The 25,000-nt window shown below is 42.5% G+C and overlaps 1 protein-coding gene across 3 annotated transcripts in view; it reads right to left on the bottom strand.

The window, feature by feature from the left end:
- dnaaf11 (dynein axonemal assembly factor 11) overlaps positions 1 to 25,000 on the bottom strand; it is an 89,302-nt gene that overhangs the window by 56,353 nt on the left and 7,949 nt on the right. The window contains exons 1-4 of one of the 3 annotated variants that reach the window (XM_048528704.2): positions 18,142 to 18,245; positions 17,465 to 17,632; positions 4,766 to 4,843; positions 2,331 to 2,503 (exon numbers count right to left, since the gene is read on the bottom strand). In XM_048528704.2, the coding sequence (XP_048384661.1) occupies positions 2,331 to 2,503; positions 4,766 to 4,843; positions 17,465 to 17,632; positions 18,142 to 18,151 (429 nt within the window). In that variant the 5' untranslated portion in view covers positions 18,152 to 18,245. The other 2 variants (XM_048528703.2, XM_048528702.2) reach the window with 2 other exon arrangements.

Raw genomic sequence — 25,000 nt, 5'->3', positions numbered from 1 at the left:
CAAAATTTTTCTCTGCTCCAACCACTTCCAACACTCTTGCAGTCTCCTTCTTTGACCAACTTCAGTGGAGATTCTTGCTCCACCAGCTCCCTCCTCCTCTAAACATGCATCCAACCACCGCCAGTCCAATCAAAAGTCACTACTTCAGTCCAAAGACGCTGTTTCAGCAAATGGCATGGCCTCAGCCTAAAACATATCAAAAGACTTGGCCAGGGGTGAGGCTCAGCAAAAATTACAGCTACTGCAAAATGATAATGCTGTAAACTGGTTCACCACCATCTCTGTTCCAACTTCTCACTAACTTGATTGAGTCATTCTGAAGAAATGACAAAGAAGATTGAAGAAGGCAGAGCAGTAGACATTGTCTACATGACTTCTGCGAAGAGTTAACAAGGTTCCACATGGTAGACTGATTAGCATGGTTAGAACACGTGGAATCGAGGGAGAGCTAGCCTTCAGGATACAAAATTGACTGGAAGGCAGGAGACAGAGGGTAATGGTGGAGGTTATTTTTTGGATTGGAGACCCGTAACCAGTCGAGGGCCAAAAGGATCACTGCCAGGTTCACTGCTTTTTGTCATTTATATAAATGATTTGGTTATGAAAATAGGAGGATTAGAAAGTTTGTAGATGACACCAAAATTGGTGGGGTAGTGGACAGTGAAGAAAGTTATCTCAGAGTAAAACAGAGCCTTGGTTAGATGGGTTGACGGGCCTAGGATAATTTAGATTAATTAATTTAGATAAATGTGAGGTGTTGGATTTTGGTAAGGCAAATCAGGGCAAGATACTTAATACTTGACAGTAGGGTCCTGGGGAGTGTCACCTAACAAAAAGACCAGGGGTACAGGTTCATAGTTCCTTGAAGGGAGAGTCACAGGTAGACAAGGTAGTGAAGAAAGAGTTTGGTATGCTTGCCTGTTTTGATCAGTGCATTGAGTAACGGTGTTGGGATGTCATGTTGCAGCTTTATAGGATATTGGTTTGGCCACTTTTGGAATACTGCATTCAGTTCTGGTCTCCCAACTATCAGAAAGATGCTGTTGAACTTGAAAGGATTCAGAAAAGATTTACAAGATGTTGCCGGGGTTGGAGAGTTTGAGGTATGGAGTGAAGCTGAATAGGCTGGGGCTATTCTTCCTGAGTGAGGCTGGGGAGGTGACCTTATAGAGATTTATAAAATCAAGGATATGGATAGGGTCAATAGCAAAGGTCTTTTTCCCAGGGGTAGGTTAGTCCAAAACTAAAGGGCATAGGTTTAATGTAAGAAGGAAAACATATACAAGGGACATAATGGGCAACTAGTTTCACACAAAGAGTGGAGTGTGTATGGATTGAGCTGCCAGAGAAAGTGATGGAGACTGGTACAATTACAACATTTAAAAGGCATCTGAATGGGTACATAAATATGAAGGGTTTAGAGGGATATGGGCCAAATGCTGGCATGGGGACAATACTGATTGATGACATCTGATTGGCATGGACAAGGAGATCTGTTCCCTACTGTACAGATCTATGACTATAACTGCTTGCTGCTCCACTAATCCCAGGCTGCTTCTTTTCAGTATTTGTTGATGATAGGCTCAGTGAACCTATCAGCAGCATATCAAGCAAGAAAACCAGCCTGTGATTGAAGGAACAACTCCACACTGATTCTGAGATAACAAGGTGTAGAGCTGGATGAACACAGCACGCCAAGCAGCATCAGAAGAGCAGGAAGGCTGATGTTTCGGGCCTAGACCCTTCTTCAGAAAAGGGGAGGGGAAGGGGGTTCTGAAATAAATAGGGAGGGGGAGGCGGATACAAGATGGATAGAGGAGAAAATGGGTGGAGTCTGTCTCCCCTCCACCCATCTTCTCCTCTATCCATCTTCTATCCGCCTCCCCCTCTCGCCCTATTTATTTCAGAACCCCCTTCCCCTCCTCCTTTTCTGAAGAAGGGTCTAGGCCCAAAACGTCAGCCTTCCTGCTCTTCTGATGCTACTTGGCCTGCTGTGTTCATCCAGCTCTACACTTTGTTATCTCAGATTCTCCAGCATCTGCAGTTCTTATTATCTCTCCACACTGATTCTGTCATTTTTATTTTCAGCGGTGACTTTCCTCTACTTTATCACTCCAGTGACAACTTTCCCAGATGTTTTGGGGCTTTTGAGAGGGAAAAAGCCCTGCCACGCCCTCTGTATTTTGAGTGCTGACCTCCAGCCACTTTCAGTCCTGAAACACACAAAATAATCTTGATCCTTTGCACAGATCATAAGTAGCAATCAAATTGTTACACACAAAAACTTAAAACACAAAAATGTCTTGTCAGAAAGACAATGACCTTCTAACCTTCAGCTGTGGTAGAGTAGCAATCACAAACTTCCTGTAACCAGCAAAATCACAGCAGGGGTTTCCAACCAGATAAAGCTCCTGTAGATGAACATTATGTTTGAGTGACTCCACACTAGTTAGTTCCCCAACAAAGTTAACTGTTAGGTCAAGTTTCTGCAGAAACTCACAACCTGTCAAGGAAAATGAAATAATATCACATTTGCAGAATATAACAGGTTTTCAGTTTTATAAAATTGAAGCTTGATATAAATATTAAAAGAATATATATTTGAAGTATTGACAAAGATCTGTAGCTCATGTTATGGATGAGGTTGTTGACTTGCTTGCCGAGCTGACTTGTTTTTGACTTCATCCATGGATGCCTACATAACAGACAACAACAGGACACATTATGAGCCAACACACTTACCACACTTCCCTACATTAGGAACATATTGAAACTGACAAGACGCCGATGACCTCTGGGAATCATGGTGGCTCACATGCCCACAGCCACTCTACGACAAACACTTACAAGGATTAAAGACACCATTCCCACAACATGCAGAACCAACATGGTTTACAAAATACCATGCAATGACTGTCACAAATATTACATCAGACAGACAGGAAGGAAACTAGCCATTGGAATACACGAACATCAGCTAGCAGCAAAAATGGCACGATGCACTTTCTTTAATAACTGTACGTTTAGACAATGAAGGCCATCAATTTAACTGGAACAAAGTTACCATAGTAACCCAAGCCAAACACTGACACACATGGGAATTCCTAGAGGCATGGTTCTCCACCCATACTTCAAACAACAAACGTTTAGAATTGGACCCCAAACAGATCAAAACCGGAAATGACAGTGCTCACCACAACAGGCCGGATAGTATACATTCCAAGTGAAGTAGAATAACATCGCTTCATCGGAGGCTCCACTGATGATGTCACCCAGCACGGTGACGAACTGTCTGAACAAAAACGAGCCAGCTCGGCAAGCAAGTAACACACACACTGAAAGTAAAATGCACTATGGGATCAAAATCCAAGAACTACCTCCCGAACAGCACTTTATGTACACCTGCCCTGTATAAATGTAAGCAGTTCAATAAAGTGGCTCCTCAAAACTTCAAGGACAATCAAGGAAATCCCATTAACGAATAAAAAACATTGATTCTTTTTATATACATTCATGATCTGAACCACAATATGCAGGGAGTTGTTCCAAATTTTGAAAATTACATGTAATTTGAAAACACAATGGTGAGGATAGTGAAAGACTTCACATGAGGACAAAGATTAATGGAGTAGGCAGACCCATGACAGATGGAAATTAAAACAGAAAAACAAGAGGTGATTCAACTAAGTAGAACAACAAGAAGGAAAATTTTAATACTAAATTGTACAACTTTAAAGGGGATTCACTAGAATGTGGGAACACCATCATCTGCAAGACCCCCTCCAACCCATTCATCCTGACTTGGAAATATATCACCATTCCTTCACTACTGCTGAGTCAAAATCTTGGAATTCCCTCCCTAATGGCGGTATGGGTTTACCCATAGCACATGGAGTGCAGTGACTCAAGAAAGCAGCTCACCAGCACCTTCTCAACTGCAAGTGAGAATGTACAATAAATACTGGCTGGCCAAAGTCCACATCCTATGCATGAATTTAAAAAATTGAAATTGCATTGATACTGATATTCAATTATACATGCACACACAGTTGTTGCTTTAATCAGCACTTCTTATGTGTTTTCTGGCCAGTTCCTCCTATTTTAAAATTTGTTTAGACATATGCCAAAGTTCACGGACAGCTGAATTTCTGTAGATCTGATATCATTTCTCACAGTCGTGCACAAAACATCCCTTTTCTCCTTCACAAGCTTTTCTTTCATCATCTAATTTTATTTCTCCTACTACATTTGTTTTTCTCCCACTGATTTTATCACTTCCTCTTATCTTGTATATTTTGTCTTTATCTTATTTGTTGCTACATTAGGATTCCAAGCATGAAAATAGATGAATGTCTGAAAATCTCCAGTAAGGAAGAGGAAAGATTGCTGTACATCAGAAAATGTGGGAAGAAATAGAATTTGGGACCACCACTTTGAAGTATAGATCGGCTAGATCCCAGTATTGGAACAGACGAGGGAGGATTTTTTTAAAGTGAGATTGCTAGAACGTTAGACTTCAGCTGTGTAGAGATATTAGAGAAACTCAGATTGTCGTCTTAGAACGGAAAAAGGAGAAAATGGCTACTGACATTCTTAATCTTAAAATGTTTTGATAAGAATAGATAAGCTGTTCGCACTGACAGTTAGGGACAGGAGACAAAGGACACAAATTTAATGTGACTGGTATTAAAAACTTAAAGCTAGAATTTTTAAGTTTTTGGGTATGAAATTTCTACATGAGTACAAGAATTTATGATCAATTTACCTTCTAAATTTTCAATGCATTCAATGTTGTTCAAAGCTAGATTAAGGTATTCCAGTTTTTTCAGTCTTCCGACATTTTCTGTAAAAAAATTAAAATCTTATCAAACAAAAAATGCAGTCAATTCGGCCAAAAATCAAACTTCAAATTGTAACATATTTTAAAAGACTCAGCAAATGATAGTCATTATGGTCTTGATTTTGAAGAGCAGTGAAACTGATCAGTGCTCACTGTTATTAAGGAGTAAATCAAACAGCAACTTCTGGCATCTGTGCATATCAGTTTAATATGGAAATCAGAACATGTAGCTCTGCTCAAGATATTTTACTCTAATAATTTTACACTAATAATATTTTACTCAGCTAAGGCTGGGGGAAGAAGTGGAGAAGCAGGTTCCACAACACCTCCCCACCTCTATCCAGACACAGGAGAAGAAAGTTAAGCCCTTTGAGAGATTCATTAAAGTATTCACCTAATACTGTAGGGATTTCCAACCAATGTATAGTACATTGATTGGGCCAGGGAGTCCAGCAATAGGCCAGGTAGCTACTGAAGCTGGATGCTTCATTCAGTAGGCAAGATGTTATGTTAATAAATAACTGTAACTCCATCTCTGTTGAGTGCTTTTACCCTCGTGGCCTTTCTTATATTCCCCATTTGTAGCCAACCGCCTGGAATATGGAAAGGTAAAGAATGCTCCAATTAAGGTTTTTAGACTATAGAACGATTTTGAAAGGGTTGAGAGAGATGATTTCTTCATTGGTAGGGGTAGTAGATCCAAAATCCAAAGAACTTTACCAGAGTCAGGCATTCAGGAGAGAAATTAGGAAACTGTTCTTCACACAAAGGTTGGGAGAAGTGTGAAACCACAAAAAATTCTGGATGCTATTTTAGCAGTTTTAAACTTAAGATTAACAAATTTATGCTAACAATGGGTATTAAAGTATATGGAGCTAAGGCAGATGAAAGAAGTTAAGATACAGATCAACCATTATCTAATGGAATGATGAATAAGACCCAAGTGGCTGATGGTGAACCATTGTTTATACACCACGAGAATTTATTCTTTTAAATACTGCTCAGCTTTTTGACATTGAACAATGCAATTTTTTGGAAGCTTACAATTTCTGCTTTTAAACATCAATTTTTAGAAAGTCATTTCAATATGCATTCAAATAATTTTAAAGTGCCTGGGAGTGATAGGTAGTTATTTTCTCTCCAGAAAAATTACTACTCTTAACTTTGGAGTTTTAACATTGGTAAAGATCAATAAAACAAACATTTCAGCAAACAATTGTCACCTAATGTGGGGCTTGAAACCATGATTAGGTGATTAAGCTTCCCATTATCTACCAATTGAGCTGACCAGGCTGTAACGGAACTCCCTGAACATGTCTTTTACTTGAGTAATTGTTGAAATATAGGTGGATTAGCCACGCTAAGTTGCCCGTGGTGTTCAGGGGTGTGTAAATTAGGTGGGTTGTTGGGGGATGGGTCTGGGTGGGATGCTTTGACGGGTGGTGTGGACTTGTTGGGTTGAAGGGCTGTTTCCACACTGTAGGGATTCTATTGATTTATAAAACTTATAATGTTTAAACATATTATGTTTATGTTTTGCAGTGATAAGCAGGCCTGAGAGCAGGAAGACATGAATCTGAGTGAGATGCCACAACAGCTCGCGGTATTGAGCACAATGTACTAATATAGAGTGAGGATTGCTTAACACATGGAATATAGGCAGTCAGAATGATAGATCTTTTCAGGTGGGAAAGATGCAACTAGTGGCATGCCAGAAGGGCTTAGGGCCTCAATTACTTAATTTTATTATTAACTTAGCAAAGGGCTTGCAGAGTGTAATGTCCCTAGGTTTTCTAATAATTACCTGTACACTGCTACGTAGATGTAAGAATTCTGTAAGGGGATACAAAAAGGTGGACAGAGTGGGCAAAAACTTGGCAAATGGAGTTTAATGTCCGGAAATGTGAGGTCATGGACTTTGGTAGCAGCGATCAAAAGCCAGACGTTAAATTGGAAAGATGCTCCAAAGAAGTGCAGCACAGAAGGATCTGCACACACCAAGCATAAAATATTAGCATGTGGATGCAGCACATAATTAAGAAGGCAAATGAATTGGGATCTTTATTGCCAGGAGTTGGAATTTAAAAATAAGGAAGACTTGTTACATCTGGACAGGCTGTTAATAAGGCCACATCTGGAGTACTGTGTACAGTTTTGGTCCCCGTACTTAAGGAAGAACATGCTGACATTCGTGGCTGTTCAACAGAGATTCACTAGGCTGATTTCTGAGATGAAAGGGTTGCCTTATCATGAACAGCTACATAAGTTAGGCCATTATTTATTTAAGAGGTTATCTTAATGAAACATACAAGATTCTGAGGAGACTTAACAGGGTAGATGTGAGATGATGTTTCCACTAGTAGTGGAACCTCAAACTTGGGACACAGTTAAAGTGTCAACAAGGTTGTTTTTGCCTTGTCTTTTCCTGTGATTAGGTCGATGCCAGGTAGTCTTTCCAGGTTCATTTAGAGTCATAGGGATGTACAGCACGGAAACAGAACCTACAGTGCAACTAGTCTCACTGCCAGCATTTGGCCCATAGCTTTATAAAACCTTCCTATTCATTTATCCATCCCGATTTTAACTGTTGTAATTGTACCAGCATCCATCACTTCCTCTGGTACTCATTCCAGTCACACATCACCCTCTGCGTGAAAAGTTGCCCCTTAGGTCCCTTTTAAATCTTTTCCCTTAAACCTATGCCCTCTAGTTTTGAACTCCCCAACCCCAGGGAAAAGACCTTGGCTATTTACCCTATCCATGCTCCTCATGATTTTATAAATCTCTAGAAATCACCCGTCAGCTTCCAATGCTGCAGGGAAAATAGCCCCAGCCTATTCAGACTCTCCATATAGGTCGAACCCTCCAAATGCATCAAAACCTTGTAATTCTTTTCTGAACCCTTTCAAGTTTCATGGCATCCTTCCTACAGCAGGAAGGCTGGAATTAAACACAGTATTTCAAAAGTGGCAAACCAAAGCTGCAAATGACCTCCCAACTCCTATACTCAAAGCACTGATCAATAAAGTCAAGCATACCAAATGTTTTCTTCTCTACATGATCTACCTACGACTTCACTTTCTTTGAACTATGAACCTGCACTCCAAGGTCTCTATGTTCAGCATCACTGCCCAGGACCTAACTATGGGTCTGGGTGGGATGCTTCAACAGGCGGTGCGGGCTTGTTGGGCCGAAGGGCCTGTTTCCACACTGTAGGGAATCTAATCTAATCTAAACCCTGAGGTGGACACTTTCAGAAATTAACAACCCTCAATGAAAAAAAAATCCTCCTCCTCAGTCCAAAATGATTGGTTTCTTGTCCTGAGATTGTTGCTCTGTACTTGAGTCCCCCCAACCAGGGAAACAACCTATCAGTTTGCAATACAGGCCAGCATGCCACTTGCTTTCATAATTGCTTGCTGTAACTGTATGCCAACTTTCTGTGTGCCCTATACAAGTACATCAAGTCCATCTGAACATCAATAATCAGAAGGTATACTCATTTTAAAAACAATCTGCTTTTTCAATTTAACAATCCAAGAAGATAATCTTCCACTTATCAATTTTGTTGCTCACTCACTTAATCTCCAAAACCATTCTCTTTGTATCCTCCTTACAGCTTAAACCTGGTTGCATTGCCATCAAATTTACAGTCTGTTTCTTCATCTAAGCCTTTAAAAGATTATAAATAGTTGAGGTCCCAGTACTGATTCTTAGGGCACACCACCAGTCACAGACTGCCAACTTAAAATGGACTGTTTATCCCTACTTGTTCCTTCATAACTGTTTTCCAAATCTCTTGCCATGCCCCACTGCAGGAACTCTTATTTTGTGTATTAGCCTTCGTGTAATACATTTTTAAATCCTTTTTGCTGGTAAATGACGGTAAATGATGTTCAATGATAAGGAAGTGCTGAACCTACTATTTTGCTGTGAACAAATACAACAGGTCAACTTTTTCTTTGCATTGCACGAGCCAGGTAACTGATTACTTTTTAAGTGGTCACCAGTTCAAGTATTGAAAAAAATCCATTCAACAGTTCATGCTTTAGTCTGTAATTTTTACGAAGGGAAGAGTGATCGTAAAGATATGGACACAACAACTACCAGATAATTGGTGCATCAATGTAACATTAGCAATGATAGTCTACACCAAGTTTAAAAGTAGGCATTGCTAATCAAGACATTGATTTGGAACACAGATTCAAGCAGTTTGATGTAAATATATAGCTCAGGTGGGAGAGTGTTAGACTAAAAATTTAAAGGTCCATGGTTTAATCCCAGATTTCAGTGGTTTCAATGACAGAGACTTCATGTGCCAAGCAATTTCTTTTTGTACTGTAAATTTGAGCTTCTAGTCAGTTGACTGGAAAACTAGTTTGCAATGCCGTGTTGCCAGTAACAAGGGTTCAAATCTTCCACCAGCTGAGTCGCTCTTGTTCTCAACTTCTCCCCTCACCTGAGATACGGTGATCCTCAGGTTAAACCACCACCAGTCATCGCTCTCTAATTAGAGGGCAGCCTTTTGGGTTGGGACTCTTGAGGCACATGATAGTGTTCCTAACTCTGAGCTATGTTTCTGGGTTCAACGTCCAAGTGCTCCAGAAATGTTTAATGATTGAAGGTCGTGGTAGAGGGATACTTTTCAGACCAGAAGCCTATGACCAGTGGTGTGCCACAGGGATCAGTGATGGGTCACACTTTTTGTCATTTGTATAACTGATTTAGATGTGAATATAGGAGGCATGTTTATTAGGTTTGCACATGACACTAAAATAGGTGGCGTAGTGGACAGAGAAGAAGATTATCTCGAGGACAAGGCGACCTTGATCAGATGGGCCAATGGGTCGAGGAGTGGCAGATGGAGTTTAATTTAGGAAAACGTAAGGTGATGCATTTTGGTTTGGCAAACCACAGTAGGACTTAAATGCTTAGTGGCAGAGCCCTGGGCAGTGTTGCTGAACAAAATGATTTTGGAGTGCAGGTTCGTAGTTCCTTGAAAGTGGAATCGCAGGTAGACAGAGTGGTGAAGAACATGATTGGCATGCTTGCCTTCATCGGTCAGAACATTAAGTACACGTTGGGATGTCGGCTGTGGCCATATAGGACATTAAGCGAAGCCATTTTTAGAATACTGCATACAATTTTGGTTGGCCTTCTACAAGAAGGATAATGTTAAAATTAGACAGCGTACAAAAAATATTTACAAGAATGTTGTCGGGATTGGAGGATCTGAGTTATAGCGAGAGGCTGAATAGACTTTTTCCCTGCAGAGTCGGACATTGAGGGACGATCTTATAGATGTTTAAGAAATTATGAAGGCCGTGGATAGGATAAATCAGTAAGGTCTTTCACTTAGGGTAGGGGAATCAAAAATTAGAGGGCGTAATTTTAAGGTGAGAGGGGAAACTTTTAAAAAGCACCTGAGGCATTACTTCTTTCACCGCAGAAGTTGGTGCAAGTATGGTACAAGCTGACAGAGGAAATGGTGTAGACTGGTACAATTACAACACTTAAAAGGCATCTGGATGGGTATATGAATAGAAAGGGTTTAGAGAGGGATATGTGCCAAATGCTGGCAAATGAGGCCATGTCAGATTGGGATGTCTGGTCTGCACGGACAAGTCAGATTGAAGGGTCTGTTTCCGTGCCGTATGATTCTATTACATCCCTGGACAGGTCGACTGTAAAAATATCTACAATAGAAATTGGCAGAGAGTTGAACAAAAAAACATGATCACCCTCTAGTGGCAAAAATGGCAAATATTAGAATAAATTAACAAAAAATTCGACGGAGCGATTAAACAATTATGTAATACTTCAGCCTATCTCCTTTAAGGAGAAACATACATATATTTCAGAATTCAAATTGAATACTTTTTTGTGAAATAGGCATAAAAAACCGCATTTAGCCATGAGCAAAATCCTGAACCTAAGACAGTCACGGTAGACACATATAAAATAACACCAAACATAACTAATACAAACCAGAATAAATCATGGAGAAACCAACACAGTCAGCAAATTTTCTTCAAATTCCTTCAAATCAATTCCAAAAAGACTCTCACTAAATTGTCAATTTGCATATAACTGATTATTCTATGATGACAAATAAAAAAACTTTCATCGGTCTCTGTTCATAGAATCCCTACAGTGTGGAAACAGGCCATTCAGCCCAAAAAGCCCACCCAGACCCATTCCGCTAGTCTAACCCACCTAACCTAAACATTCCTGGGCACTATGGGCAATTTAGCACAGTCAATTCACCTACCCTGCACATCTTTGGGCTGTGGGAGGAAACCTGAGCATCTGGAGGAAACCCACGCAGACAGGGGGAGAATGCGCAAACTCCACACAGACAGTCGCCCAAGGCTGGAATCAAACCCGGGTCCCTGGCACTGTGAGACAGCAGTGCTAACCACTGAGCCACCGTGCCGCCATGCTATGTTGCCATGAGGAATTGCAGCCAAGTATGAACCAGGCCTGACTTTGTTATTGTCTAGGGTCAGACACATTCAGGATAGTGATAATACAGTAGCAACAACTATTATTTAGCATAACATAAGTCTCAAGGTGCTTCTCTGGAGTGTTATAAAATTCAGGGTTTGAAAAGGTCTAGCTGGTGAATTCAATAAATCTGGAATTTAAAAAAAAGTCCAATGATGAGCATGAACCCATTGTTGTAAACAGTAATCTAGACCATGTTCGTTCTTTAGGTCTAAAGTGTATCTCCAGACTTGCAACAATGGGATGAACCCTAAATGCTGTCTGAAATGACCTAGTAAGTCAATTAATTGTCTCTAAACACTACAAAGCATAAGAAAAGGAATGAATCTTGTTGGCACTAGGGACTGAAAACAAGAATAACAAATGTAGCTCTTCAACCTTTCCTTGTTAACACTTGGGGGTTTGTTCCAAAAGTGCATGCATTGTCCAATGGACTAGTCAAATAACAACCCAAACAGTCATATTCGTAGAATATCTTACAGATACTGCCTTAAACATCACCATCATCACTTGTGTATGTGCTGTTCTATCAGTAGGACAGACCCACTGGAGTTGGCAATGAAGTGGCATACAGACATAAAGACACTGCCCCCGAGAATCCTTTCATCATTGTCTCTGGACTCTGGAGGTCTAACTGACCAAACATGAGCCCAAAACTTCTTAGTGATTATCACCCACAGCCTCTTCCCAACTGATAAATTTGTACTACTCCATGTTTGACACCATTTGGGAGAAGAACTGAGGGCAGCAAGGATACAAAATGTATTTTGAGTGGTGGATTTCAATATCTATTAGCAAGAGTGCCTTGATGGCACAATTAAGGACCTTCCCCATCAAAACTATAGGTAAATCAAACATACGTTTTCCACAGATAATCTTCCCACTTCCTACAGACAAAGGGGGTGGCCATGGGCACACGCATGGGCCCCAGCTATGCTTGCCTCTTTGTAGGTTACGTGGAACAGTCCCTCTTCCGCACCTACACAGGCCCCAAACCCCACCTCTTCCTCCGTTACATTGATGACTGTATCAGCGCCGCCTCTTGCTCCCCAGAGGAGCTCGAACAGTTCATCCACTTCACCAACACGTTCCACCCCAACCTCAAGTTCACCTGGGCCATCTCCAACACATCCCTCAACTTCCTGGACCTCTCAGTCTCCATCTCAGGCATCCAGCTAGAAACTGATGTCCATTACAAACCCACCGACTCCCATGGCTACCTAGAATACACCTCCTCCCACCCACCCTCCTGCAAAAATTCCATCCCCTATTCCCAATTCCTCTGCCGCATCTGCTCCCAGGATGAGGCATTCCACTCCCGCACATCCCAGATGTCCACATTCTTCAAGGACTGCAACTTTCGCCCCGCAGTGGTTGAGAACGCCCTTGACCGTGTCTCCCGCAACACATCCCTCACACCCTGCCCCCGCAATAACCGCCCAAAGAGAATCCCCCTCATTCTCACATACCACATCACCAACCTCCGGATACAACACATCATCCTCTGACACTTCTGCCATCTACAATCTGACCCCACCACCCAAGACATTTTTCCATCCCCACCCTTGTCTGCTTTCCGGAGAGGCCATTCTCTCTGTGACTCCCTTGTCCACTCCACACTCCCCTCCAACCCCACCACACCCGACATCTTCCCCTGCAACCGCAGGAAGTGCTACACTTGTCCCCACACCTCCTCCCTCACCCCTATCCCGGGCCCCAAGATGACTTTCCATATTAAGCAGATGTTCACCAGCACATCTGCCAATGTGGTATACTGTATCCACTGTACCCGGTGCGGCTTCCTCTACATTGGGGAAAACAAGCGGAGGCTTGGGGACCGCTTTGCAGAACACCTTCGCTCCGTTCGCAATAAACAATTGCACCTCCCAGTCGCGAACCATTTTAACTCCCCCTCCCATTCCTTAGTAGACTTGTCCATCATGGACCTCCTGCAGTGCCACAACGATGCCACCCGAAGGTTGCAGGAACAGCAACTCATATTCCGCTTGGGAACCCTGCAGCCCAATGGTATCAATGTGGACTTCACAAGCTTCAAAATCTCCCCTTCTCCCACTGCATCCCAAAACCAGCCCAGCTTGTCTCCACCTCCCTAACCTGTTCTTCCTCTCACCTATCCCCTCCTCCCACCTCAAGCTGCACCTCCATTTCCTACCTATTAACCTCATCCCGCCTCCTTCACCAGTCCGTCTTCCCTGGACTGACCTATCCCCTCCCTACCTCCCCACCTATACTCTCCTCTCCACCTATCTTCTTTTCTCTCCATCTTCGGTCCGCCTCCCCCTCTCTCCCTATTTATTCCAGAACCCTCTCTCCAGTCCCCACTCTGATGAAGGGTCTAGGCCCAAAACGTCAGCTTTTGTGCTCCTGAGATGCTGCTTGGCCTGCTGTGTTCATCCAGCTTCATATTTTGTTATACTTTTTCCAGATCCTGTCCTTTTCAATACCATTTCTATGCTACACAAACAATAATAACATATTGATATTAAATATACAATGAGTTTCATAGCAATCATCTTTCACAAGTTCATTTGTATCACAGCACACAGTTTTCCTACTGTGTGCTCCTGATAAAACATTCACTGTATCATTTTCTTTTTCAGCAACATGAGTAATTTTTAAAATTGTATGGCTGGAGATTTAAGCTCAACCGAAACAACCATCTGTTCTTGTCCCAAACATTTCCAAAAAAATTCAGAGAATTATGATCCATATAAATTTTTTTCTTCCATATTGTTGGTGATATGTGTTTCAAAGTGATACAGAGACAAAACAAAACTCAATACCTCCATCTCAACCACCAAATATCTGTTGACATGCAACTTTACTGAAAAATAACTGTCTGGCCATTTGATTTCTATCCTCTCATCTTGCAATAAAATGGTAACCAAACCAATGTCACTGGCATCAAAAGCTAGTTAAAATAACTTTTCATAATTTGGCGTTGCTAAAATGGATGTGGTTGTCAACACAGCTTTCAAGTTGTATCCATTCTACACAATCACAAGATGCCTGGACTAACTGCCCAAAGAACAAATTCAAATCCCACCATGCTGTTTGAAATTTTGAATTTATTTTCTGTTATTTAAGACTGAAATGTTGGTTTTAGTAATGGTAACTACAGCACAATGGCTTGTTCAATCTCTGGTTCACTAAAATCATTTACAGAAGTTAACCTGATGTCCTCCAATCTGGTTTATATCTGACAATTACACTCCTATGTTGCAGACCTGTAACTGTCTTCTGACAAGATCAACATGGCAGAATTAGTATAAAATTAGCAATCAACTTAAGGGAAGGGAGGTCAAGGGAAACAATTACTCACACTCTTTCCACCTAAAGACTAATAGTCAGACTTAGCATGAACTGCTGATGCTGCAATCAGAGTCAACACAGTGTGGAGCTGGAGGAACACAGCAGGTCAGGCAGCATCAGCGAAGCAGCAAAGTCAACATTTTGGGTCGGGACCCTTCATCAGAACTGGTTGATGAAGGGTCTTGACCTGAAACATCAACTTTCCTGCTCCTCTGATGCTGCCTGACCTGCTGTGTTCCTCCAGCTCTGCACTGTGTTGACCCTGACTTCAGCATTTGTAGTTCTTGCTATCTCTGAGTGACTTAAAACTCTACTGTGAAGCCTCTTCCAAGGATGCCCACCTTGAAGAAGTCATCCTCTGCCCTCCAGAAAGACCTCAGTGAATATCTCTCCCACTGCAACTCACTGGTGATCTCCTCCGCCCTAGCACTCTTTGACCACATACTAAGACAAACAGTCCACTCTGACTGTCCTATTGTCATTTAAAATATCACGATGAGCTAGGTCCCTGGATTTCTTCATCAAGGCCATTTTCCTCACTCTTTGGACATGTTCCTTCCTTACTGAGAAATGATATTCTGGCTAAGGAGGAACAGCAATCAAAGTTTACTAGACTGATTCTTGGGAATAGCAGGACCAACACAAGAACAGAGAATGGATTGGTTAGTGCTATATTCACTGGAGTTAGAAGAATGGGGATGGGGGGGAAATCTCATAGAAACGCATAAAATCCTAACAGGGCTAGGGTAAACGCAGAAAGGATGTTCCCAATAACCCGGAAGTCCAGAACCAGAGATTACAGACTAAGGATATCGGTAGGCTGTTTTGGACTGAGTTGAGGAGAAATTTCTTCACTCAGAGAGTGGTGAGACTGTGGAATTCTCTGCCACAGAAAACAATTGAAGCCAAAATATTGTATGTTTTCAAGGAGTTAGTTGAAGTTACTCGGGCTAAAAGGATCGAAGGGTATGGGAGAAGCAAGATACTGAATTGAATGATCAGACATGAGCATATTGAATGGTGGAGCAGGCTTGAGGGCTGAATGAAGTACTCCTGCTCCTATTTTCTAAACCTCTTATCATTAACCCTTGTCATCCCAACTACTCCAGCCAGGAAGCCTCATTGTAAGGTTTTGGAGTAGATTTGTAGCTCGGGATGTGGATGTTGAGATTGGTTGGCTTGCTTGCTGAGCTGGTTTGTCGTTGTTCTGCAGACATTTCAATACCTTGCTGGGTAACATCATCAGTGCAGTCTCTGATGAAGCGCCACTGTGTTTTCCCGTCTGGTTTTTAAACTCTGGAGTCCGTTGAGCTGCTTTACCTCACTTCCAGTTTTCCTTCACAATGGAGTGCGCATATGCGTTCAAGTTCTGTGTGTTTGTTGATGGTTTTCTTTGTGGAGTACCAGGCTTCCAAGAACTCCCGCGCCAGTCTCTGCTTTGTGTGTTGCAGGATGTTGGTGTTGTCCCAGTTTGATTGGGGCAACACCAAGATCCTGAGATAAGCAAAGCAGAGACAGGGATGGGAGTTCCTAGAACCCTGGTACTCCACAAATAAAGCCATCAACAAACACATTGATCTCAAACCCAAATACACTAAGGAATTGCTAAGGAATGTTAAGGTAGTGAGCAAGTGAGGTAATCCAGCCCAACAGACTCCAGAGTTTAATAACCAGGTGGGAAAACACAACTGTGCTTCATTGGAGGCTGCACTGAAGATGTTACCCAGCAAGGTATTGAAATATCTGCAGAAGAACAACGAACCAGCTCGGCAAGCCAACCAACCTCAAACAGCCTCAGTGTATTGAGGTGTCTCCCCACATCGCTCTACCTCCACTAACTGTACGTCTTCTGTCAGGTGTCTTGCGCACCTTTCTACTGCACCCACCCACTTAACTATCTTCTTGTTCCATCTGCTCTTTGACAAAGTCACAATTTGGTCATGCATTTAACCTTTGCAAAACTGTTATGACAATCTATTCTGGAAATAGAAAAATACTCAACTTACATTTCTTCATTCTTTTCTAGGGAAGCAGGCACTACTGGCAACAATCCCCAATTGCTCTTGGACTGAATGCCTTGCCTGCCAATTTCAGAGGACAGTTAAGAGCCAGCCGCATCACTGTAGGTCTGGAGATACACAGGGTTCAGACTATGTAAAGATGGCAGAGTTTCTGCTATAAAGGCCATTAGTGAACTGCTAAGATAACTAACGACCTTTTCGTGGTCACTATTAATAATTTCAATTTCTGATTTCCTAACTGCTCTGAGGTCTGAAAATGGGCTTTGACTGGGCCTCTGCATTATTTACTCAGTGGCATTACAATTAAGCCATCCTCTTCCATCCATCCAATTACCAAAACTAAACAAAAATGATTTGAAAGTCTGTGTATCTCAACCTGTCATTTTACACTACAGAATTTTAAGATTTGAAGTACAAGAATTAAAGTCAAATAAAATAGAGAATTAAAAACAGAAACCAACTGCATAGTCAAAACACCTTGTCTGAAAATAGGTGTTCTTAATAAAATAGATGTTACAGCCATTACTTATTAGCTTTAGAATCTGTATGCTTTAGAAAGCTGTTCTTCCAAAGGAACTTTGTCCACTCCAGTCCAACACCAGCACCTCCAAATCATGGCTTCCAAAGGAAGACCAGGTGAATTCATCATCTTAATTTAAAATGGTAATTAAAATACCTTACATCTGACAAGTTTACTTCAAAAGAATAAAAATAAGGTTGTGACTAACTCCATTCTACATTCTCAGCAAATCTCACTACTTACCTATCTTAGGAATCAAATTATTTTGCAAGTAGACTATTCTCAAATCCCTGCACCATTTATCAATGTATTCGATTCTCTCTATTTCTTGCTGATGTAAGGAAATTTCTTCCAGTGAAAATATTTCGCCGTTATTATGTTCTGCTCGTTGCCGTATCAAATTTTCAGTAACTGTAAAATGGCAAATAGGCAAACAGTTAAGAGCGGACTGTTTACAAAAAAAACGTATTTTTAAAAAACCTACCAGTTGACTGTTTCAGCAAAGAAAAATACGTGTATTAGATAACACACCGAATTGAGAAAGTTCAGCACCACCTAACCATCATCTTGCTATCATTTAAGAATATAACACTTGGAGATTTTTTTCTTTTCCCAACAGGGCATTCTAATACCGAGTTCGTGGCAAAGGTGATTGTACATTTGGCAATGACTTTTCTGCGCTCAGAGGGAGTATTGGTCGGTTATAATCCTGATTCAAACGCCCTTTGCTAGGTTCAACAGCCAGAGCTACATCCTGCCACTTCCCGACATCGAGCACTATCACCGACAGGAGAGCTCACTCAGCCAGCCCCAGGGAGCGGAGCTGTAACTCGGCACTGAAGTGGCGGATAAACAAGGCAGGCAGCCTCGGAAATTTAATTACTGAGTAGTGAGTCTCTGCTCGTTTTACTCTCACTCACTTCGCACCATGGCGGCCTATCCTTGTAACCTAACAAAACCAAAGCTGCATGCGTAACCACGGAGACCAGAAGCCCCGCCTAGTACTTTCGACGTCATCATCGGCCTCACCCTGTGCTGTAACCGGGGAAACCGCCAGCTCATCCCCTGCTGTAACCAGAGAAACTCCTAGCCACTATAACCAGATTGCATTTCTGAAGGAGGGTCCCGACCCAAGATGTCTGCTTTCCTGTTCCTCTGATGCTGCCTGGCCAGCTCTGCACCTTGTTATCTCTGCATTTTTGTTTATCTGGTTCAGGTTGCAGGGAACAATATCAGAAATTACAGGAAAAGCGCAGCAGATCTAGCAGCATTTGTGAAGAGAAGTCAGAGTTAACGTTTCGGGGATAGTTGGTACTGTCGATGCTGGCGAATCTGAGATAACATGGTGTGAAGCAAGGTCTCGACCCGAAACGTCAAACTTTCCGGCTCCTCTGATGCTGCTGGGCCTGCTGTGTTCATCCAGCTTCACACCGTGTTATCGCTTAACGTTTCGGGTCCGGTTATTATTTAACTTTCTTCACAGCTGCTGTCAGACCTGCTGAGCTTTTCCGGCAATTTCTGTTTTAGTTTCTGATTTACAGCATCCGCAGTTCTTTAGGTTTTTATTTAGTGCAGTTCTAAGGAAGGATCCGAAACGTTAACTCTAATTTTTCTTCATAGGTGCTGCTAGACTCGCTGAGCTTTTCCAGCAACGTATTTTTGCTACGGTTTTGTCATGTTCAGATTGAAATCCACTTGTTCTTCTGCTGGGGTTAATTCTTCGAATACACTTTGTTATCTGCAAAGTTCAAGGACAGTGGGACTTGACCACACTTGCCAGAATATCAGAACTTCAGATGCTGGAACATTCTATACTTTTTCTTTCAAGAATAGACCAAAATGTTTCACCTTTCAGAAGGCCCATTTCGAAAGAAAAATCCATTCATTTCCTTTTCCTGAAGAGTGCATGGATGATTGTGAGAATTTTGGGGCTATTTGGACAGGTAAGCATTAATGTTTCTATATTACTGACTGGTTAATATTTAATAAAGATACAATAATTTTGTTTAAATTATGCTTGAGATAATAAATTGTTGAGTTTACTCAAAAAACCTGTTTGAAGTCTGATTGGGATAAAATGTTTTGTTTGTCATCTTGATAGCCAGGAAAACAAAACGGCATTCTGTACTTGGACTAGGGCAATGTGCACACTTCCAGTCCCTGTTGTAGCTTTGTTAAAATAATTGTCTGTTAAGATTGTAATTGATTGACTTATTGTTGTTACATACACAAAGATACAGTGAAAATATTTTGTGTACTATGCAGGCAGATCATACTACACAAAGGGCATCAGGGTAGCTGAAGAGAGTGCAGAATACAACGGTACAGCAGCAGAGAAGGTACAGAGAGAGAGAGAGAGAGAGAGAGAGAGAGAGAGAGAGAGAGAGAGAGAGAGATCGAGAGAGAGATCAACATTAACATTCCAGCCCCCACCCACAACTCTTTCTCCAATACATCAATTATATTGTCGGTGCTGCTTCCCTCTCTCATCTGGAATTGGAAAACTTCATCAATTAAACATCTACATTCTACTCGCAAAAAAGACCCTGAACGACCTGTTGCCTGCCACTTCAATGCACCACCCTACTCCCTGGCCAACATCTGTCTCCGGCTTGCTGCAGTGTTCCAGTGAAGCCCAACGCAAGCTGGAGAAAAAGCACCTCGTTTTCCGCTTATGGACCCTACAGCCCTCTGGACTCAATATTGAGTTCAATAATAGTTCAATAAACTCTTCCACGTCCCAGCCCCCCACACACCATGCTTTGTTACCACATAGCCTGCCATTACACACCCCCTGTTGTTAGTCACTAACAGTTCCTATTAACAACTATTCACCCTCCCAGCCTGATCCTTAGCAACTCCTTTGTCTGTCTAACTGTCTCTCTCTCTCTCTCTCTCTCTCTCTCTCTTTGGGCTCTATCCTATTGTTTACTCCCTACCCCACCTACCTCCCTATTTTCTGCATATAAACTGACATTTTCCCAGCCACCATCAGTTATGAGGATGGGTCACCGAACCTGAAACGTTAACTCTGTTTTCTCCTTCACAGATGCTGCAAGACCTGCTGAGCTTTTCAAGCAACTTTGTATTTGTTCCTGTGTTAACACTTGAGAGATCCATTCAAAAGTATGATAACAGCAGGAGAGAAGCTGTTCTTGAATCTATTTATACACTTAGTCAAGCTTTTATATCTTCTGTCTCATGGAAGAGTATAGAAAGACTGCGTATCAGGTTTTGGCTTGAAACATTGATTTCCCTGTTCCCTGGATGCTGTCAGACCTGCTGTGCTTTTCCAGCCTCACACCTAAAACACAGGTCTTCGATTATGTTAGTTGCTTTCCCAAGGCAACAGGAAGTATAGATGGAGTTAACAGTGAAAGGCTGATTTTGCATGATGGACTGGGCTTTGCTCACAACTCTGTAGTTGCCTGCAATCTTGTGGGTATGCCAAATCTTCTTAGCCTCCTAAGGAACTCAAGACAGCTTTGAACTTTGTTGACAGTCATGAGTGGTCCAGAACAGATTTTTGGTGATCATCACTGCCAAGAACTTGATGCTCTCCACCATCTCCACTATTGACGGACACAGCATTTCCTCCATTCTACTTCCTGAAGTCAATAACCAGTTCTTTTGTTTCACAGTCATCATTAAGACTCTTAATTCCAGATATTTATTGAATTTGCAATCTGCCATGGTGGGATTTGAATCTGGCTCCCAGAACATTACCTGGGTTTCTGAAGTAACAGTTCAGCAATAACAACACTAGGCCATCACCTCCCCCTCAGAGGAGGAGGCATGGAATCCTACAGCACTGAGGATACCCTTCAGCCCATCAAGTCTGTACTGCCAAAGCGACACTAAATCGACATTAGTTCCATCGCCTTGAATGTTATGGTATTTCAAATGCTAATCCAAGTACTTTTTAAAAAGGTTGTGAAGTTACCAGCCACAACCTAGACAGGCATTCCAGATCCTCACCACTTTCTGGCTGAAAACATTTTTCCTCGAATCCACTCTAAACCTCTTGCCTTTCAACTTGAAATTATGCCCCCTTGTTATTGACCCTTCAATTAAGTGGAACAGCTGCTTTGTATTCACCCTTTACATGCCCATCATAATCTTTTATACCTCTATCAGGTTCCCCTCAACCTTCTCTGCTCCAAAAGAAACAATCCAAGCTTATTTAGCCTCTCTTCACACCTGAAGTTCTCAACTCGGGCAACATCTGGGTGAATGAGCTCTTCATCGCCTTTAATACAATCTCGTCTTTCCTGTAGTATGGAGACCAGAACTGCACAGACTACTTCAGATGTGGCTTAACCAAAGTTCCATTAACCTAACATCTATTGTTGGAAAAGCACTGGAATCAATTATTTTTAAAAAGTATTAGCACAACCTTTGGAAAAACACATTCTAATCAAGCAGAGTCAGCATGTTCTTATGAAAGGTAAAAACAAGTATGACTAATTACAGTTTTCTTAGGAATTCTTTACCAGGATGGAAAGGGAGAGGGGGGGGGGGGGAAAAACCAGTAGATTTATTATATTTCCCTTTATTCATTAACAGGATGAAGGCATTGCTGGCTAGGCGGCATTTATTGCACGTCCCTAATTGCCCAGAGGACAGTTTAACGTGACTCCAGACCCACAGCAATAAGTAGGCCAGGCCAGGTGAGAATGACAGTTTATATCCCTAAAGGATATTAGTGAACCAGATGGTTTTATTCTGACAATTGACAATGGATTCATGGTCATCATTAGGTTCTTAATTCCCGGATATTATTGTTACTGAATCCAAATGCAACCATCTGACTTAGCGGGATTCAAACCCTCGTCCCCAGAACATTATCTGGGTCTCTGAACTAACAGTCCAGTGATAATACAACTAGGCCATTGCCTCCCCTATTGCATTTCCAGAAGGCTTGTTCAACAAGGTATCTCACAAAAGGTTAAGTCATAAGATAAGAGCCCATGGTGTTGGGTGTAGTTTTATTGGTGTGGATAGAGAATGCACTAATAGGCAGGAAACAATGAGTGGGGATACTTTTCAGGATAATAAAACGTGAGGCTGGATGAACACAGCAGGCCAAGCAGCATCTCAGGAGCACAAAAGCTGACGTTTCGGGCCTAGACCCTTCATCAGAGAGGGGGATGGGCTGGCAGCCTGTAGAGTGAAGTTCCAACAAGGATTAGTGCTGAGACTGCAACTAGTTACAGTAATTATTAATGACTCAGAGGAGGCAGGTATATATACTGTAGCTAAACTTGCAGAAGAGACAAACCTACGTGAAAAGGCAGGTTTCAAACAATTTACCAAGAGTTAAAGATAGGCTAAGTAAATGGACACACATTGTACTCTCATTATATGCCAATGTGGGAAAGTGCAAAGTTGTTTAATGTTAAGTGACAACAAAAGAAACACTACTGAAAAGGAGGAAAAACTGCAGAAGGTTGAAACACAAAGGTCTTGTGCACAAAACAAAAAGTTAACACAATGCAGCAGGTAAATCAGGAAGGCTAATAGTGTTGGCCCTTATTTCAAGGGGGTTTGAGCATACCAGTAGTATTACTGTATCTACAAGCTGCTGGTGAAGCCACATATTTGATCGCTTTAGTAAATAAAATATATTATTTCAGTGGAGGCAATTAAAAGATCATTCACTGGGATGATCCCAGAGGTGATGAGGTCATGGATAGTGTTGGAGATGATGGTTTGGTGCTTGGGGGTGGGGTCATGAGCAAGGGGGCAGTAGGAGGTGGTGTCGGAGAGTTGGCGTTTGGCCTCGGCAATGTAGAGGTCAGTGCGCCATACTACCACTGCGCCTCCCTTGTCTGCGGTTTTGATGGTGAGGTTGTCTTATGAGCAAAGGCTAACAGGTTGCAACTCTACTCAATGGAATGTAGAAAAATGAGAGGTGATTTCATTTTACCATACAGGATTCTTAAGGAGTTTGAGAAGGTAAAGGCTGGAGATTATATCCCCTAATGGGAGGGTTTAGAACCAGAGGGCATAGTCTCTGAACTAAAATGGTTCCAATTTAAGATTGAGATGAGGAGTTGTTTCTTCTCTCAGAAGGTTGAGTGTCTTTAGAACTCATTATCATAGTGAGTTGTGGGTGAAGAATCCTTGTGTATATTTAAGGCTGAGATAGATTCTTGATCAGTGAGGGAATTAAGGGTTACAGGGAAACATCAAGAAAATGGAATTGAGGAATGTTGGATCAGCCATAAACTTATTAAATGGTAAAGTCGGCTTGAACAGCCTAATTCTGTTCTTCTTTATGTTCCTAAGGTCTATACAGTTCTGACTTAAACTTAACCTCCCTGCTGTTATAATCAATGCTCACTGATAAGACAAGTGTTCCATAGGCCTCCTTAACCATCCTATTAACCTGCCCTGTATTCTATAAGTTCCCTCTGTTCCTGAGCCTCCTAATTTCCTTCCATTCATTGAGGACACTGTCTTATTACTTATTCTGAAGTGCATCATCTCGCGCTTAGTGTCAAATTCTGTCACTGATCTGCCCACCTGACCAATTTGACTGCATTATCCTGAATGCCAAGATCTTCTTCCTCACTGTAAACTCTGACCAATCTTTGTGTTGTCTCAAACTTACTTATTATCTACCCCAAGCTCTCTTCTACATAGTTTATATATTCCTCCACACTAACCCCTGTGATGTACCACTGGACACCAACTTCCAATCACACAGACAATCTTCTGTCACCACTGTCTCCTGTCACTAAGCCAATTTGGATCCAACCCCGCCCACAGTCGATGCCGACGGAACCCCGCCCACAGCTGAGGACCACATCGCTCCGCCCACAGCCTCCACAGCCAGCAACCTCAGAGAAGACAGCCACACTGACACCTGCCGAATCTTCGCCATCCCCGCAGACCTCCCACTGACTGAGGACGAGCGGTCAGTCCTAAGCAAGGGGCTCACCTTTGTCCCCCTCCACCCACAGATCAACGAATACCAGTTACGTTTGGACATCGAGCAGTTTTTCCACCACCTTCGCCTCCACGCTTACTTCTTTAACCGGGAGCCTAACCCTCCCTCCACTGACCCCTTCACCCGCCTCCAACACAAGGCCTCTTCCTGGACACCACTCCCTTGACCTCTTTATTTCCAACTGCTGTCGAGACATGAACCGCCTCAACCTCTCCACCCCTCTCACCCACTCCAACCTCTCCCCCACAGAATGGGCAGCCCTCCGCTCCCACCCAACCTCACCATCAAACCCGCAGTCAAGGGTGGCGCAGTGGTAGTATGGCGCACTGACCTCTACATTGCCGAGGCCAAATGCCAACTCTCTGACACCACCTCCTACCGCCCCCCTTGCTCATGACCCCACCCCCAAGCACCAAACCATCATCTCCAACACTATCCATTACTTCATCACCTCAGGGGACCTCCCACCCACAGCCTCCAACCTCATTGTTCCCCAACCTTGCATGGCCCGTTTCTATCTCCTTCCCAAAATCCACAAACCTGCCTGCCCTGGTCGACCCACTGTCTCAGCCTGTTCCTGCCCCACCGAACTCATCTCCACCTATCTGGACTCCATTTTCTCCCCTTTGGTCCAGGAACTCCCTACCTACGTCCGTGACACCACCCACGCCCTCCACCTCCTCCAGGACTTCCTCATTTTCACCATGGACGTCCAGTCCCTATGCACCTGTATTCCTCATGCAGATGGCCTCAAGGCCCTCCGCTTTTTCCTGTCCTGCAGGCCCGACCAATCCCCCTCCACCGACACCCTCATCCGCCTAGCC

This window comes from Stegostoma tigrinum, chromosome 5 (assembly GCF_030684315.1).
Source record: "Stegostoma tigrinum isolate sSteTig4 chromosome 5, sSteTig4.hap1, whole genome shotgun sequence".
NCBI lineage: Eukaryota > Metazoa > Chordata > Chondrichthyes > Orectolobiformes > Stegostomatidae > Stegostoma > Stegostoma tigrinum.
Note: the sequence above shows the minus strand (reverse complement) of the source record. Positions and strands in the feature narration are given on the sequence as shown.